The sequence below is a fragment of the Grampus griseus genome, assembly GCF_964374135.1.
Source record: "Grampus griseus genome assembly, chromosome: 8".
NCBI classification, from domain to species: domain Eukaryota; kingdom Metazoa; phylum Chordata; class Mammalia; order Artiodactyla; family Delphinidae; genus Grampus; species Grampus griseus.
In genome coordinates this window covers 43,368,032-43,387,048 of record NC_139002.1, presented here as the reverse complement: position 1 = coordinate 43,387,048, position 19,017 = coordinate 43,368,032, and the positions used below count along the sequence as shown (strand labels likewise).

General features: G+C 38.8%; 1 protein-coding gene across 2 annotated transcripts in view; it reads left to right on the top strand.

Annotated features, from left to right (window-relative positions):
• Window positions 1–18,154, top strand: part of NAALAD2 (N-acetylated alpha-linked acidic dipeptidase 2) — a 48,742-nt gene extending 30,588 nt beyond the window's left edge. For both annotated transcript variants that reach the window (XM_082659310.1, XM_082659311.1), the window contains 6 exons: window positions 2,974–3,065; window positions 5,125–5,215; window positions 6,781–7,045; window positions 8,777–8,858; window positions 10,055–10,147; window positions 17,126–18,154. In XM_082659310.1, the coding sequence (XP_082515436.1) occupies window positions 2,974–3,065; window positions 5,125–5,215; window positions 6,781–7,045; window positions 8,777–8,858; window positions 10,055–10,147; window positions 17,126–17,315 (813 nt within the window). In that variant the 3' untranslated portion in view covers window positions 17,316–18,154. The remainder of the gene's footprint in view (window positions 1–2,973; window positions 3,066–5,124; window positions 5,216–6,780; window positions 7,046–8,776; window positions 8,859–10,054; window positions 10,148–17,125) is intronic.
• Window positions 18,155–19,017: the final 863 nt, after the last annotated feature.

Genomic DNA, 19,017 nt, shown 5'->3' with positions numbered 1-19,017 from the left:
ATAGTAAGTGAATAACTTGTTTTCTAAATTAGTGATACTTATTTTTAAACTGGAGACACATAGCTGATTTGTATTGATATAATAACTAAGCAGAACAAAATCTTTAATATAATATTTACTTATGTGACATAACTATGAAAATAGTAGCGCTAGTTTCTGTCCTAATAATAGTTCTTAATAATTGTATACATTTGTTATAAAGTATGGGGTCTGTCATTTTGTCTGGCATAGGCATTTTTATATAACAGAAAGAACGCTGAGCTGGAATGGAAAAGCCTTGATTTCAAAGATTGCCTTGGCTACTCATTCATTCGTTCATTCAACAAGTGTTTATTACGTGGTTACTATGTATCAGGCCCTATAAAATGAATTCTAGCAGCAGCAATGATAAAAGGAAAAGATTACTGAATCCAAATACTCTGTGATCTAGAGAGGATACAGACCTATAAATGAGGAACTATATATATTTCACTAGAGTATTGGATACTATATACAATGGAGAACAATTGTGGAACAGAGAAGCTAAAATCCTGGGGCAGCTGGGGAAGTGGGAAAACATTAGAGGATGTTTCCTGAAGAATTAATAGTTGGGCTGTAATACGGAGGGATGTGAAGGTAAGGGAGACGCTTTCTCAGCAGAGGATGCAGTACCTAAAAAAAGATGTGGAGGTATGAAAGAATGTATTTCTTGACCTGTAGGTAACCTAGTGTGACCTAAGCATAAGGTGTTGGTGAAAGGCTGGTACAAAATGGGGCATGACAAATAGGGGTTCAGAAACTTGGTGATGGAGAAATTCAAGAATCTTTAACAAGGTTGTACATTATCATATTTATTCATTTAGAAAGATTACTCTATCAGTGTAGTGAATAGGTTAAGCTGCAGTAAATCTAAAAGCAAAATGGAAATAATTCCACATGCTTACTTACCACACAGGAATTTTATAAATATTACTTATTGATATATAAAATACTCTGAAAACTCTAATGTACTCTAAATCTCTAAAAATTATGTAATCTGTTCATTAAATATCTGTGTACATCATTAAATAATTACCTGTTATAGGATTTAACTATAGACGTATTTCTTTCAAGTAGGTATCACGTAGATGACAATGTGAAGTAGGTATCAATTTTCTGTAGGTACTATTTCCCAATCTTCCTTAATCTTGCCCTTTCCTTTTCACTGTTAGTGTCTTTAACATCTTATTCTCCCAAATGAGAGTCCTCTCATTATTCTTATCACAACTCTCTCACTGTATTGGGTAGCTTATGTCCTTGATCCTTTCATTGGAATGTCCCATAAAAACACCTCATCTGAAGCAAGTTGTAAAGACAATCTTTATTGGGAGAACCCTCCTCAAGGTATGCATTCATGTTCTGTCCTACAGAGGTGGCTCCTGCCTTTGATGTGAGGGATAGTAATAATTTCAGGGCCAATAAGCAGAAGTTTCATTCTATCCCCCCTTTGTACAAAGGCAGATGCTTATCTGTGGCCATACAAAAACCCAGTAGAAAAAGGAGACTTTTATCCTCCTAAACTGTTTATTACAATTTTATCAACCCCTAGTGTGTGTTGGCACGGTCAAACCATGCTGGGGAGTGTGGTGGAGAGGGCTGAGCTTGGAGAGAAGGGAACCTACCTGCCTGATAGAAGCAGGAAATGGACAAGGTGTTGAAATAATGGGGGAGAACCAGCAATTATGACAGTGCATATAGCTGAAACAGAAAATTCTGATCTTAGCTGTACAGGCCATAGGGACACAGTTCTGGCTGGTGCTAGACCTGGATGGTATGATTCTGGAAAATGAAGAGGATTTTGCAGGGAATTCAGTTCAAGCAGTTTGTAGGAATTGGAGCAGGATCTCAGCTGGTGCAAATTGGCAGAAGCAGAGTACAGAGTAGAACCCAGTCATTTGGCTGGAAATGAGCAGAACATCCCTGAAGCTCCCACAGGCTGGTGGGAAGGGGGTGTCTCTGTGGAGTGCTGAGACTGTTTCTAAGCTGAGGACCTTGTATGCTATGATGAAGGAATAACCAACTCTGTGTAAAGGCCTGAGAAGATATCAGAGAAGATATTGTTTGGATTAAGATGGGTACCAGTATCCCCATTTCCACATGTGGGAAACTAGGGTTTAAAGAAAGGAAGCAATACACCAAAAGTTATAATGCTTTCAGCATTTCATAAGTAGGGTCTGTCTTTGGTCCGTTTTTGAACAAAGCAGAGCTGTAAACCAACAAACAAAATGCAGCCAATATGTATGATGATTTTTCTTCTACCACATGCTTCTGCTTTTCTTAGAGTGGAGAAAGAAAAGGAAAGTATAAGTTTGTAAGTATATGTTTAATGAGGGTAATAAAAAATGTTTATGTGTATACATAAGTTCTTAAAATTCCCAGCTAGAAACCTGAGATTATGTAGTTTTTAAAAAACCCATCAAATTCCAACATTGTTTAAACACAGACTTTCTAAAATAACAGTTCCTCCTCACCCCACCTGCCCTACAAAACCAGGACTCATATTGACAATTTCAGGCTCAGCTTCTTAATGTCTGTCTCCTGCCCTAAGGCCTCCCTGTAGGTCATCTTGGACAAAAGCAATTTACTAAAGTAAATATTATATATATAAAGTTTTCTCCCAGTGACTTCCCACTGAAAGAAATCTAAGCTGCCCAACATTGAACTGATGACACTTGGTAAAAATCTGAAATGCTATTGAAAAGTTTACCAGCATAAGCAAGAAATTTTTTCCTAAGGACATGGCAAAATTACAAGTAAGTGGGAATTATAAATGAACAAGAATTTGGGCTGGATTTTTTTCTTGCAAGTTGCAAAAACATATTTTTCTGTAAAGAATATGATACACAAATGTTCACATAGATAAACGTAGAAGTCGATATTAACTAACGTGGTTTTATATTGGAGTAAATTTAGTTGTTCTACCTCTTATTCCCAATATTTGATTTATCTTTCCAGATCTCCAGCCCGGATGATGGTTTTGAGAGTAAATCTCTTTATGAAAGCTGGTTAGAAAAGGACCCTTCATCTGAAAATAAAACTTTGCCTAGGTAAATTACTTGTATGTACGTTTTCTACCACACGATCAGTTGAGTTCCCCTTTGCCCCTTGTTTCTCCAGACAGGCAATTCTCAGATGTCTCAACAATTTGAGAGTATTTTTGCAAATTTTTAGTAAAAAATTATTAGCCATTATTTTGCATTCTTGCATAAAATTACGTTAAGATATGTATTAAATACATACATTAATTAATACAATTCAAATGAAGTAGAAAAATGAATGATGGATTATTTCTTTCTAAATTTATTAAGGTGCATTATCAGTAACTACCAAGTTATGTCTTTATCTTTAATTAGTTTAGATTTTATGTAAGAATTAACTTTTATTTCTCATTTATACAATAGCAGCTTTCTTGTATTTATTTTATATTTATATTTGTTTTCTACTCCTATACTATTTCTGAAACCAGCTGGTGGTAGCAATTTATAGCTTCATTCCATATTGCAAATAAGTCTTGTGAAAGTTTAAATGTATCTCCACTATGCTTTTTTTCTTATTACAGGAATTTAAAAAAAAATATTTATTTATTTATTTTATTTTGGGCTGCGTTGGGTCTTAGTTGCAGCACGTGGGATCTTTCGTTGTGGTGCGCAGGCTTCTCTCTCTAGTTGTGGCGTGCAAGCTCCAGAGCGGGTGGGCTCTGTAGTTGTGGCATGTGAGCTCTCTAGTTGTGGCTCACATGCTCAGTAGTTGTGGCGCAGGGACTGAATTGCTCTGCAGCATGTGGGATCTTAGTACCCTGACCAGGGATGCAACCCACATCCCCTGCATTGGAAGGCGGATTCTTTTTTTTTTTTTTTTTTGCGGTACGCGGGCCTCTCACTGTTGTGGCCTCTCCCGCTGCGGAGCACAGGCTCCGGACGCGCAGGCTCAGCGGCCATGGCTCACGGGCCTAGCCGCTCCGCGGCATGTGGGATCTTCCCGGACCGGGGCACGAACCCGTGTCCCCTGCATCGGCAGGCAGACTCTCAACCACTGCGCCACCAGGGAAGCCCCTCTACTATGTTTTAAATGCTTATTCAAAAAAACACTAGAGTAGAAAAAAAGATTTAGAAAACGTCCCAAGGTCTCAATCTCAAAAACATGTCTAATAGTTTGGAAGTATATAGTTAGGTTCTTAATGCATATGTAATTTTATATTCTGTTTTACTGACTTATTTTTGAACGAAAATCTTCTATGACATTACATTTTTTTAAAAAGTTTTTATTTATTTATTTATTTTTGGTTGCATTGGGTCTTCATTGCTGCGTGCGGGCTTTCTCTAGTTGCAGCAAGTGGGGGCTACTCTTCGTTGTGGTGCGTGGGCTTCTCATTGCGGTGGCTTCTCTTGTTGCGGAGCATGGGCTCTAGGTGCACAGGCTTCAGTAGCTGTGGCACGAGGCCTCGGTAGTTGTGGCTCGAGGGCTCTAAAGCGCAGGCTCAGTAGTTGTGGCTCACGAGCTTAGTTGCTGCGTGGCATGTGGGATCTTCCCGGACCAGGGATCGAACCTGTGTCCCCTGCACTGGCAGGAGGATTCCCAACCACTGTACCACCAGGGAAATCCCATCATTACATTTTATATGTATATATGTATATATTATTTATATATATGTATGTATGTAGTGGCTTCTTAATTATATGCAAAGCAATATATTATAATTAGATTTATTTCTGAAATAAACTAAGGCACTTTTAGAGTCTTCATGATCTTAAATGTAGACTTTCTCATGGCAGTTTTCTTACTAGACTATAGTCCTCTAAGGGCAGAGACTGTATCTTATTTGTTTTTCCCTCAAAACAAATACCATAAACGCGGAAGATATCCTAGTTACCAGGCTGCCGTATTTAGTGTCACTGCCCGACTCTGGTTTCAATCAGCTCAGATTTATAGGTTTACACACATATGAATAGGTGTGGTGGTATACCTTTTCTTAAGTTTTATAAACGTGCCATACAACTCCTTGCAGTTCTTGGGGCAGTTTCATGGTGCCATCTATTTAATTTTATATTATTTATTTATGCATTGATTTCTTCGTGTGCGTGTATGTGTATCATATTTTACATTTAGAATCAACAAGCTGGGATCTGGAAGTGATTTTGAAGCTTATTTTCAGAGACTTGGAATTGCTTCAGGAAGAGTCCGGTACACTAAGAATAGGGTAAGCCATTTTATTATTTTGGATACATAGCACTTCATCCACATTCTCTTTGTTAGGAATTCTGTCATTTAGTTGTTGGGTACCAGGCACCGAGTGGACATGTGGCCTGGGAAGAATTGCAGGGATAGAGATAGCCTGTACGTCCCTTTGTAGATGGACTAGGAAATCATTTGTGTTATTTTGTGAATGTTCACTGCCAGGGTTATTCAGTGAAGTGGTAGTTGATAGAGTAATGCCAGGTACTTAGCTGGTTATCACTACCGAGGGGTTTGCATCCTTTTCCTGATGTGGGCTTTGTTGGAAAATCTAATTCTTCTTTTCTGATCTGCATTGCCTGCATTGCACCATTGCCACTCAAACACATTGATGATATGTGAGTACATGGGTTTTGAACCTATACCGTGTTTGTTTGTTATAAATTATGTCATAAACCAAACTGAAGATTACATCAGTAAACTCAAATTTGTCACAGATTTTAATAATTTTCTAATCATAATTGCAGTATGCCAACATCTTGCTTGTCTAGAATACATATCCCTTGCAAATTTGACTATCCAGTATACAACTAACAGAGAAGTAAGCAAAAACAGCTTCAGAATAACCCATAATAAATACATAAATCTGTAGACTAATACTCATTACACTTCATACATAAAAGATGCGCTTTACCTCTGTCAAATCTTCTTCACTTTTATACTGTCATCATTCTGAACAAAGTTTTCTAGTTTCTAAGACAATGCAGATTTAAAGCAGAATATCAGATAGAGGGAGAGAGACTGATACAGGGATGCCTTTTAGTGATATTAAAAGCAATAAGAATGATAGCTTTATGGCAAAGTAGCAGATAGGTAAAAACTAAAGTTAGGAAAGGCAGACCTAAGAAGTAAAAAATATTTATGTGGAGTACCACCCTGTAACAATTTATGTTTATAATGGTGACCCTTAATTTTGTAACAAAGGTTAAATGGCATGTGGTTATATACTGTTTGGGAAGGGAGGGAAGGGGCTGAAATGTTGACCTTTAAACAACAGGGGTGCCAACCCTCCCAGCAGTTGAAAACCCACACATAGCTTTACATTCAGGATCGTGTAGTTCTGTAGTACATATTTATTGAAAAAATATTAATGTATAAGTTGAACCCCTGTAGTTCAAACTTGTTAAAGTGTCAGCTGAATAATCCTTCAGCTATAACAATACTTAGCTGCTCAGAACCTTTCATTCTCAATCAGTTGATAGATAATTTTAAACTGTGCTGGTATGCAATTTGAGCATGTACTCCTTAATTTAATTGTCAGCAAAGCAATAGGGAAAAGTTTCAGGAAGCAGTGTTTTGAACAAAGATTATATGAATTATAAAATGAATAATGGTAAAATTTTAAATTGGTGAAAATTTGGTAGTGGGGTTTTAGTTAATTAGACTTAATTTTTTCACTCATTGTGATAAAACTCAGGGTGCCATATGGTTATGTTTTTTAATACAATCATTTTATGATTCCATAAAATATTATAATGTGAATATTTAATGTTTGTATATACTCGGTCCCCCCCACCTTTTTTTTTTCAGAAAACAGATAATTACAGCAGCTATCCAATGTACCATACAATTTATGAGACATTTGAATTGGTAGAGAATTTTTATGACCCCACGTTTAAAAAACAGCTTGCTGTAGCTCAGTTACGAGGAGCACTGGTTTATGAGCTTGCAGACTCTAAAATCATTCCTTTCAACATTCAAGACTATGCAAAATCTTTGGAAAACTATGCAACAGGTATCTACAGCTTATCCAAGAAATATGACCAACAATTAAGAGACCATCAAGTATCATTTGGTAAGAAATGGCTGGACAGATATTTTATAATCATCAAGTTAGAGTTTTAAGATATCACCTCCTATTGTCATCCACGCATACCATTTCATCCTAGAATTTATCCCTGCCTCATTTCTTAATCCTGACTTATAGAAAAAAAACTTTAAACACCTATTAAAGAATGTGATTTAGTTTGATATTTGTAGGATGAATCCATTTTGCTAAGTGCTACAAACATTGGGTTGGTAAATATTTTCCCCATATTGCTGCCTTTAAAAATGTTTTGTTATAAGAACAATACTATTAAAATGTAACAATATTACACAAAGATTGGAAAGTAGAGAAAGCCACCACTTCTACTACATATATGTAGTATTACGTTATTATCACTATTACTGCAGCATTTACCTATTAATGTTTTTCTACATGGAGGATTTTTTACATGGTTTTCAGCATTCTTTCCTTTTATATCTGGCCATTTTGTGGTTGCTGTTCCACATCATGTATCTCCTGCAAAGCAGAAGTGGAATGTGGCGTAGTGTAGTGTAGCAGCATTAAGCATTGGGTCTGGAAGCAGTTTCCTGTTTCAAATCCTGGCTCTAATATTTAGGCATTGTGTGACCTTGAGAAAGTTACTTAACCCCCTATGTGTCAGTTTTATTATGAGTGAAATAGTAAAGTAAAATGTTTCCAAGATTGCTGTGGAGATTCCATTTGGTTGGTGTGTGGAAACAATGGCGACTGTCACTTAGTGCTCATAATGTTAGCTATTATTACTGTTTTATTGCAACCATTTTCTTTTATTATTCTGGGAGTACATATTCTTAGTATATATCAAAGTTAGCAAATATGTACTGAGTGTCTACTGTGTACCAAGTGCTGTGTTATTTCCTGGGAGATATAAAGAAGATTAAGAAATAGTCATTGTGTTCAAAGAGCTTAAATTCTCATGGGGAAGGAGAAGACAAAATGCAGGGGAAAATCTATTAAAGGGGTGCACAGAGGGTACTATAGGGGTGCTGAGAATGAGTAGCGGGTAGTCAGTAAAGTGAGACATATGGACATATGGCATGAACATATATACACTACCAAACGTAAGGTAGATAGCTAGTGGGAAGCAGCCGCATAGCACAGGGAGATCAGCTCAGTGCTTTGTGACCACCTGGAGGGGTGGGATAGGGAGGGTGGGAGGGAGGGAGACGCAAGAGGGAAGAGATATGGGAACATATGTATATGTAGAACTGATTCACTTTGTTATAAAGGCAGAAACTAACACACGATTGTAAAGCAATTATACCCCAATAAAGATGTTAAAAAAAAAAAAAAAGTAACCTTCAGAAAGTTACGACGAGCAGCAGGCACTAAGATCTAGAAACTGAAGCAAAGAAAATTTAGAAAATTGTGCTTAGATCTATATGAATTGTCCCAATAAGTAAGTATTGAATGAATAAATAAATGAATGCTGGGTTTCTGATAAATTGAGTTAAAAGGATTTTTTATGTCTTAAACTCTTGAAATTTGTTATTTCCTTAAGAACCAATTTTGCCATTTTCAATTTGATACATTATTTCTTTGTTACAATATTTTCTAATAATTTCCATGGATCTGAAAGAAAACTCAGTAGAAAAATAGTTTCAACATCTATTTAGTCACAGCAGTCTGGAATGGGGCGGGGTTGGAAAATGAACCTTTGAAATATGAAGCACTCATGCTTACTAATCTCCCTTCTACTTTTCTATTTTTTTTAAAAAGATTCCTTATTTTCTGCTGTGAAAAACTTCTCAAAGTCTGCTTCCGATTTTCATAGAAGACTTTCACAAGTTGATCTGAATAAGTAAGTTTCAAATGTAAAGCTCCCTACTGTTTTGAAAAGCAGTCTGGTTACTGGAATGAACTGGGTACACTTATAGAAGCATTCAACTCTGAATCATTGCTACTCAAATTATGGTGTGCCAGCCAGTAGCATCAACATCACCGGGGAGCTTGTTAGAAAGGCAGAATATCAGACCCCATCCAAGACCTGCTTTATTAGAATTCTGCACTTTAACAAGACTCTCCAGGTAGTTTGTATTCACATTAAAGTTTGAGGGGCATAGCTGTTGAATGATAGACTAAAAACTCATCCCATGGCAAGGGCCAGGGAGACATGTCTTCAGAAGTTTGCATGATAAGAATTCTGACTATTTCTGGTAATTCATAATTCTACGGGTTTAAGTGCATTTGTAGCATATTTTACTACAGTCACAATATTCCTGTGAATGGTGTAGAAGTTCTTTCTTTACTAATACTTTTTTTGCGTTTCATTTAACCTCGTGCCGTTGTTAGGTTGAAAAATAATTTGAAAGTTATACTCAAAGCATTATTTAACAAGCATAATTTGTTCCACCTTACAGTCCATGTCACATTTCTTAATTTTTTTCAGATTTATCAGAATAAGCTTTCCCACCTCCCATCCGGGCAGAAAGCTGTATCAGTCACTGTGAGGGGCCTCTCTCCCTGGGGCTGTAGGACAGCCTAGGGAACTTTTGCAGCACCCCAAAAGAGAGTTGGCAGATTCCAAGTGTGGAAGGGACTCCCTGCCCACTAGGAGCAGCTGTCTCCCTCCTTGCAGACTCCTGCATCTTCCCTTCATTCTGTCTTGTTTAGCCCTTACTCTGCTCCTTTCTTCCACAGTAGAATTAACTGGTTTATCAAGAACAACTTGGTAGTCCACCCTGTCTACCTTTGCAGGAGGCCTGGCTCTCCTCCTACAAAGAATTTAAAATGTCTTTCACTTCTTTCTGGTCTGTGATCTTGAAAAACAAAACAAACCATTTCCCAATCAGTCTCTCTGCTTATTATAAATAATAGAAAAATGCCCCTGCTGTTATATGTAGCTTACCATATGAGCCTTACTGTGTGTTTTATATGCACTTTCTTTAAAAAATCTATGAGTTTAGAAGGTTATTTCCTCATGCCTTATCCTTATTTAATATTTTAAAATGTGGCTGCATGGTAAGGGTTTTAATTATCTATTTCTTATTCTCAAAGCCCCACTGCAGTGAGAATTATGAATGACCAACTGATGTTCCTGGAAAGGGCATTCATCGATCCCCTTGGTTTACCAGGGAGGCCATTCTATAGGTAAGGAGGCAACAGCTGTTCCACTAAAGGACACCAAATATGTCACTGTGACCAAAACCAGCACACCCAAGGTGTGCTTCAAACTCCTGCTATCAGACAAGTGGAAAGTGGATATGTATACTGCAGGAAATATGGGTGAGATTCTGCATAACAGTATAATTTGTACTATCAGAAAAGTTAATTTCATATCGTGTATTGCTTTGCTGCAGATGTAAACGGCAGATGATAGTTGAAAAAGAACTCTTGTAACAAAATCGAAAAGACACAGCATCTTAAAGGGGATCTGAGAGCTCATGTAGTTCAATTTTCTACATGAATCTTTTCTGTAGGATCTCAGAAAAGTAGTTATCCAGCCACTGTTTGAATCTTCCAGTGAATGGAAGCTTACTACCACATGAGGAAGTTCGTTCTGTTTTAGTAAAGTTCTACTTAATAGAAAGTTTTCTTCATAAAGATATAGTTCCCTGTAATTTTCTCCCTCTGACCCTGTTCTGCTCTCCGAAGTCAAAAAGAATTAGTCTAGATCTACTTCCATATAACATTTCAGGTTTTTGAAGATGGATGCCATAGTTTCCCCTAAAGAAATATCGTTATTGTTTTTTTATCTCTATCTCAGGTTTTCTTTCAGTATCTTGGCTGCTTTTGGATAGCCTCCAGTTTTTTGACGTACATTTTAAGCCGTGGTTTCTTGGTAAAAATTAGAAAGGTCCTAGCATTTAGAGTCAGAAAATCTGTGTTCTAGTTCACTTGCACATGTGTGATTTAGAGCAAGTCATATCTAGGGTTTGCTCATCTGAATTAGGATGGTGATAATTGCTATTTTACAAGGCTGTTTATCATCAAATGACATATACAAAAGATATTTCTATGTTACCTTTCTTATAAATATTAGTAATAATTTAACTGATTACAAGCCCAGGCATTTAGAGCCCAGCTCTGCCAAATACTAAATGTGACCTGGGCAAATTTACTTCTCTAAGACTCAGGTTCCTCAGCTGTAGATGGAGATTACAGTGCTTTTACCCCATAGGTCTGTAGGTTTAAGGCATGCAGAAGATTCAGCTCAGAGGGGGTATACTCAGTAAATGGCTGCTATTTTTATAATAGTTTACATAATGTAAGGATAAATGTTTATCAATACAAATGAAATAGCAGCCATCAGTTATTTACATAAATCAAAGGTTGAAAGCTAATCTACACGTTAATACTCTCTTGCCTATCATTAGTCCATCTTTATATATTTATTTTTTTATTTTTTTAAGTTTTTTTTTTTAAATTATTTTTTTGGATGCATTGGGTCTTAGTTGCGGCACGCAGGATCTTTTGTTGCAGTGCACAGGCTCTTCGTTGCAGTGCGTCGGCTTCTCTCTACTTGTGGTGCGTGGGCTCCAGAGCTCACGGGCTCAGTAGTTGAGGTGTGGGCTTAGTTGCCCCGTGGCATGTGGGATCTTAGTTCCCCGACCAGGGATCGAACCGGCGTCCCCTGCATTGGAAGATGGATTCTTAACCACTGGACCACCAGGGAAGTCCTTATTTTTTAATTTATATGATTTATAAGCAAACATCTCTTTTTCAAATTCAGGCTCGATACAATTATATAGAATAAAAAGGGACAGTGCTAACACACGGACATTTCTATTATTTCCTTCAGGGAAAATCAGTGATGAGTTTGATGTTAAATTTTGAATGCAGTTATGTACACATGTATAGTTATTTATTATTTATTCATTTCTGTTTACATAAATGGGACCATATATCACTTTGCAACTGCTTTTGGTAAAAATTTATCTCAGAGATCTATGTCAATATATACAACTTTTTTACTTATTTATTCCTTTGGCTGTGTCAGGTCTTCGTTGCTGCAAGCGGGCTTTTCTCTAGTTGCAGCGAGCGGGGGCTACTCTTTGTTGTGGTGCGCGGATTTGTTGTGGAGCACAGGCTCTAGGCGTGCTGGCTTCAGTAGCTGTGGCTCACGGGCTCAATAGTTGTGGCTCACGGGCTCTAGAGTGTGGGCTCAGTACTTGTGGCACATGGGCTTAGTTGCTCCAAAGCATGTGGGATCTTCCCAGACCAGGGCACAAACCCGTGTCCCCTGCATTGGCAGGCGGATTCTTAACCACTGCGCCACCAGAGAAGCCCAATATATATAATTTTAGCTCTTCTCATCTGCTGCATAGTGTTCCACTGTATGGCTTTCATGTGTAATTTTTTTAGTCCTTATTGAGTTTTTAATTAGATTTTGCCCCCCAATTATTTAGTACTATGAAAAGTACTGCTATAAAATGTCCCTGAGCCCTACTTGAACATTTGTTTTAATATCTCTATAATCAGTACCTGAGATTTCAGGGTCAAAGGGTAAACACACTTTTTGGAACTATTAATTGAACATGAAGACTATATTCTACAGCCAGGGAGAGGTGGTTCAGGATGACAATGTAGGAAGATACCGAACTCACCTCTCCCAGACATACCAAATCTACAGCTACAGATGGGACAGTTGTCCTCTGAAAAAGACCTGACGATTAGCCGAGCAACTCCTTCAAATCAGGCAAAGGAGAAAAAGGCCACGTGGATGTGGGTAGGTGAGGCTGAGGCCCAATCTTGCCACCAAGCCCACAGCAAAGGGTTTGTACCCAAATCAGCCACCTCAACTTTTAGGCCCAGAGTCTGAGAGGTAAGCCTCCCAAACATCTGGCTTTGAGAACCAACAAAGCTGCTGCATCCCGAAGACCAAAGGGATGTACAGAACTGAGAAACTGCTCAGGCTGAAAGGACTGGCTGGAACTCATCTGCACAGGGCCCAGCACAGGAGCAGTCCTTAAAAGCACCCAGATTTTATGTGAAAGAGATTCACTTGCTGATCTTAAAGCACCGGCTGGAGGGGCAGGGGCCTGGTGGGATACTCTCCGAGATGGGGGCCGGTGGGTGCCGATTTCCACTCTTCCTCTGCCTTGCTAAAGCTCGTGGGCACTATCTTTCTTTCCCTCCTCTTCCCTGAAGGTGATGATCGTTACACATTCCCTCTGCTGATCTCCAGAGCACCAGTATCTCTGGAGCGGAGCTTTTATTTGCAGCTGGTACTCGGCCTTTTGCATCTGGTGTCCTGGTTTTTGTAGCTGTCGCCAGGAGACACTCCTTGATTGCTTGGCGCGGGGTAGCGGGTGGGAGGGCTTGCATTCCTGCATCCCATGAGGCTGTAACAACTGGAGAGACAGTCTTGGCAGACTACCATCCCCAAGGTACGAGCAGACTGAAAACACCCCCAGTCTTTCTGAGAAAGAGGCTCATTTGCTTGTCCAGGAGCTTTGGCCTGAGGAGAGGGCTTTCGTTCCGGCGCACTTCTAAAAGCCCACGGAGTGCTCTCTTGAGGAATGGAGGCTGGTGGAAGCACTCTTTGCGCTCTCCCTCTGCCTCACTCCAGCTTGACCTTCTCTCTCAGAAGGGAGCTTATACCCTTTTCTGGCACCCTGATATTTGAAGCTGCTGCCGGAGATACCTCTACATTGCCTGGCTCTGGTGACCAGAGGGGATTATGCTTGCGGGTGTCATAGGAATAGATATTAAACAGCTACCACTGTCAGGCACAGCAAGAGAGAGGCAGCAGAACCAAGGGCTGTCTTCCAGGGAAAGAAGCCTATAAGCTTATAATCACAGCTGCAGGCCGAGAGGCAGGATTCTGATTAAACACATTACCCATCTAAGGGCTGACTGTAAACTGTACCAGAGACCTAGGAGGGCAGGTGCTGTCTTCATGCTCTCCCTTTGCCACGCTCCAGAGAACGAGCGTCTCTCAGGGGAACTCTTACACGTTTGATGCCTCAGCTTTTGTGGCTGCTGCCCAGGGGATACCCCTTCATCCCCTGCCTCTGGCGGCCAGGTGGTATTGCTTTCCTGGGTCCCACAGGGTTACAACGATCCGAGAGTCAGTGCGTGGGAGGCTACCACCTTCAGGTCACTGCACAGATAGCAGGCGGAAACACCCCCCCCCCCCCTTTCCGTAGAAGAGGCCTATTTGCCTGTCCTGGAGCTTCAGCCTGAGGGGCAGCCTTCACGCTTGGCACACATCTAGAGGCCTGTGGAGCTCCTCTCAGAGAACACGGGCCGGGGAACGCCGTCTACGTTCTCCCTCTGCTCTGCTACAGCTTGCTAGTATATACCAGAAAGGAGCTTACGCACTTGTCTGGAGCCCCGAGTTTTGACTGCTACCCAGGGGACACCTTCCTATGACCTGGCTCTAGTGGCCACCAGACCTACTCTCGTGTTCCACAGGATGGTATACATTTGCATACTTTAAAAGCTGCTGCCTGAGGGCCTGGCTTCCAATCATCCTGAATCTAAGTGCTGACTGAGATATTCCCCTTTGGTACACTGACAGGTCTTGGCACACACTCAGCTGTTGGGAGCTATTAAAAATAGGTGGCTTGGAGAATCCCAGAGGTTTGAGAGACAACCAGAGCTAGGGAAAGGTTGGACAGTAAGGTTTATCACATGAGGCTACTCCATCAAGACTGCTGGTTTCTACGCATTAGATGCAACAGCCACCTCTTCCAGAGAGTCAAGCAAAATGAGGAAACACGGGAATATGTTACAAACAAAGAAAAAAAGACAAAACCCCAGGAGAAAAACAGTTAAACAAATGTAAGTAATCTACCTGATAAAGTGTTCAAAGTAGTGGTCATCAAAGAGGCTACTGAATGTGAGAGAAGAATGGATGAACACAGCGAAAACTTTGAGAAACTTGTAGAACATATAAGAGAGTACCAAATAGAAGTCATGGTGTTAAAGAAAGAATACAATAACTGAACTGAAAAATACACTAGAGTGGTTCACTAGCAGACTAAAAGAAGCAGAAGAATCAGTGACCTGGAACACAGGTGGTGGAACTCATACAAACAGAGCAACAAAAAGCAAAAAGGATTTTTAAAAGTGATGACAGCTTAAGGGACCTCTGGGACAACATCAAGTGAAACAACATTTATGTTATAGAGGTCCCAAAAGAAAAGAGAAGGGGGCTGAAAACTTCCCCAACATGGGGAAGGAAACAGACACCCAGATCCAGGAAGCTGAGACAATTCCAAATAAGATGAACCAAAAGATACCCATCTAAGACAAATTATAATTAAAATGGCAAGGAAGGTAGAAATAAGGAGAGAATCTTAAAAGCAGCAAGAGAAAAACAACTTATGAACAAGAGAATCCTCTTGAGACCATTAGCAGATATTCCAGGAGAAATTTTTCAGGCCAGAAGGGAGTGGCATGATGTATTCAAAGTGCTGAAAGGAGAAAATTCCCAACCAAAGTGAATAAAAACCATATAATCATCTCAATAGAGAAAAAACATTTGGCGAAATTCAATATCCACTTATAATAAGTTTCAACGGGACTTCCCTGGTGGTCCAGTGGTTAAGACTCCGTGCTCCTACTGCAGGGAGCATGGGTTCGATCCCTGGTCGGGGAACTAAGATCCCACATGCCGCAGAGCGAATTAAAAAAAAAAAGTCTCAACAAACTGGATACAGAGGCAGTGTATCTCAACATAACATAGGCCATATATGACAGACCCAGAGCTGCCATCATGCTCAATGGTGAAAAACCCAAAACATGACAAGTATGCCTACTCTCACCACTTTTATTCAACATAGTACTGGAAGTCCTAGCCACAGCAATTAGGACAAGTAAATCAAAGACAACCAAACCAGGAAGAAGTAAAACTGTCACTATTGCAGATGACATGGTACTGTTTGTAGAAAAACCTAATGATTCCACAAAAAAACTATTAGAATAAATGAATTCAGTAAAGCTGTAGGACACATAAGCAATATACAGGGACCTATGGCATTTCTACACACTAATGATCACAAAGAAATTAGGAAAACACCCCATTTACAATTTCATCAGGTTTACTTGATTGCTATATCAATAATACTGTACTATACTCTCCCTTTACAATTCTCCAGAAGACGGCATGTATAGTAAGGAATACCTATGACCTGTATCTCTAATCTCAGCTTATATATGTCAGAATATTAATGTTTATAAACAGTTTAGCACATACACCTCTTTTAATAAGAAAGATCCATTTGAGGCCATACTAAAATTTAAAAGCCAAGAGCAATAAATCCTGATGTACTTTGGGAAATCTAAATGATTACATTATAAATTTCTCTTTGATCGTTAATATAGTGTCTTTACATAGAGTTCCATATTGTGTCCTACAGTAGATTTACAGCTTGAAGCAGCTACAGGATTTGACTATTGGGCCTAATTCCTGATAAGAGGGTTTAATAAAATATGTACATTTGTGGAAGGCAGAATTCCACACACTGGGGAGAGAAGTAACTTGATCTCTTGAGCTACTTATGAGGTGAAGTAGGAAATCAACTGCAAACTTTCCTTCTAGATCAAAAAAGTGTGTCTTTGTGGGCAACCCATATATAGCCATTTTACCTTTGTGGAATGGGCTTTATTATCCTTGCCACTTGTGATATTTTTGTAATACAAGTTTCTTTAATTATTGCTTTTTAATGTCTGAAGAGTACTGGGAACAACTGTCATTCTTGTTGAATCTCTAAAAAAGGCAATACAGCGGTATTTTTTTAATCTCTTATTAAACATATCCATAAATTATCCATGCTTCATGGATGTCAGTTTGTGGATGTCTAGGCAGTTAGACAACTAATGCCCATAACTTACAGGAAAGAATCTACTTACTTCCAACTGCATGGGATGGCAACATATGATTCACGAGATGCGTCTTATCAACTCCTTTCTTTGCTTAAAATTATACCATTAACTAAGTATCTCAAACCAATTATATATGTTTTTATTTTGGAGTAACAAAAGTAAATGCCAGGAGGAGACACAGAATACTTAGTAAGATACGGTCTAACAAAGCAGAATGAATAAAGAAAAAGCATATAAAATGTAATATATGTATACGCTTCAGTTCAACCTGTCCTCTTTGTTTTTTTCTACTAGGCACATCATCTTTGCTCCAAGCAGCCACAACAAATATGCTGGCGAATCATTTCCTGGCATCTTTGATTCTATATTTGATATTGAAAATAAAGCAGATCCTCGTTCAGCCTGGAAAGAAGTAAAGAAACACATTTCAATTGCAGCCTTTACAATTCAAGCAGCAGCAGGGACTCTGAAAGAGTTGTTATAGTAAGGTCTCAGCCAACTAGCTGCCATTAAAAGTCTGAGGATAAAATCCGTCTTTCTTTCTGATAACACATGAAGCCAGAGCATGCTAAAATCTTGCTTTTCATGTCATGTTTTGACTTTCGACTTCCACCTTGTTCATCTGCAAAGAGATTTTTGACCCTTTGAAAATTCATAACTTCATCATCAAAGTGCTAATCCAATAAAACAAACCAAAAAAACCTCTAGTCATATGGAGAAAGAGATAAAGTAAGTGAAAGTTCCCTAAAATAAAATATGGCAAGGAACTTGAACTCTGCAGACATTGGTGGCCAGAAAGTGAAACAGTACAACCACTTCGGAAAACAGTCTGGCACCTTCTTATAAAGTTAAATATATACTTATATTATAGCTCTAAAATTCTACTTCTAGGTATTTACTAAGGAAAAGCAAAAACATGATCACCAAAAGACTGTTGCATGTTCATCGCAGCTTAATGTGCAAATAATGCCAATGCCCATCAATAAATGAATGGATACATTGTGGTATATTCACAATGGAATACTACTCAGCAATAAAAACGACATAACTGCCAATACATGTAATATTATTGGCAGACATTGTTGAGGGAAAGAAGCCAGACACAAAAGAATGCCTAGTATGAGATTCAATTTATATGAAGAAGCAAAACTAATCTATGGTATTAGGAATTACATCAGTGATTGCTTGGGTCAAGTAAGGGGCAGGCAGGGAGGAAATGTGCTACAAAGAGCAAAGTTTCTGGGATGATGGGAGTCTTCTGTATCATGATCTGGATGATGGTTACACAGGAATATACAGTTGTCAAACTTCATCAAACAGTAAACTTAAAATGTGTAACAATGATACCTTATAAATAAATTTGATTACCAAGAAAAAAAATGTCTGGCAAGGAGACTGGAATAGCACACCTTCTCTTGCGAAACCATCATGGAGTATAAATGGTAAGGAAAAGTGAGTAACAGCTATACTTTTGATAACTTCAACTCTACTGAATAATATATATCTGATAGGTGAAAACAGTTGACCCTTGAATAACATGGGGGTCAGGGGTGCTGACCCTCTGTGCAGTTGAAAATCCATGTGTAACTTGACACTTGGCCTCTCCATATCCTTGTTTCTGCATGCATGGATTCAGCCAACCATGGATCATGTAGTGCTGTAGTACGTATTTAGTGGAAAAAAATCTGCGTATAAATGGACCTATGCAGTTGAAAGCTGTGTTGTTCACAGGTCTACTGTAGTTGCCACAAATCTTCACACTCTGACTCCTATTGAACAGAAGTATATCAGCATGTGCAAACTTTCATGCAGAGCCTAATGATTCAGAATTGTGGGTAATCTGAGATGAAAGCTTCAGAAAGCTTGGTCGTTTAATTACTTTGCCAAAAAGAGTTGAGAATCAAAATTAAATGAGCCCTCATAGGCAGGCACACTAACTACAAGAAGAAGCTTTAAAGGGCAATAAAAGACACTACTCATGAAGCATAAATAAATTTATAAAGCATATTAAATTAGACTTCTGTGACAAGTTTGTTTTAGCCAATCTATGAATTTAATTTTCTACCATACTATATTACCTTAACATAAGACTTTATTTTAGGATAGAGGAGTAACTGTATTTTAACTTTTGACTTAAAGCATTGTCTTGTAGAGACAATATTGGGTTTTCTACTGTCCCAACTGAG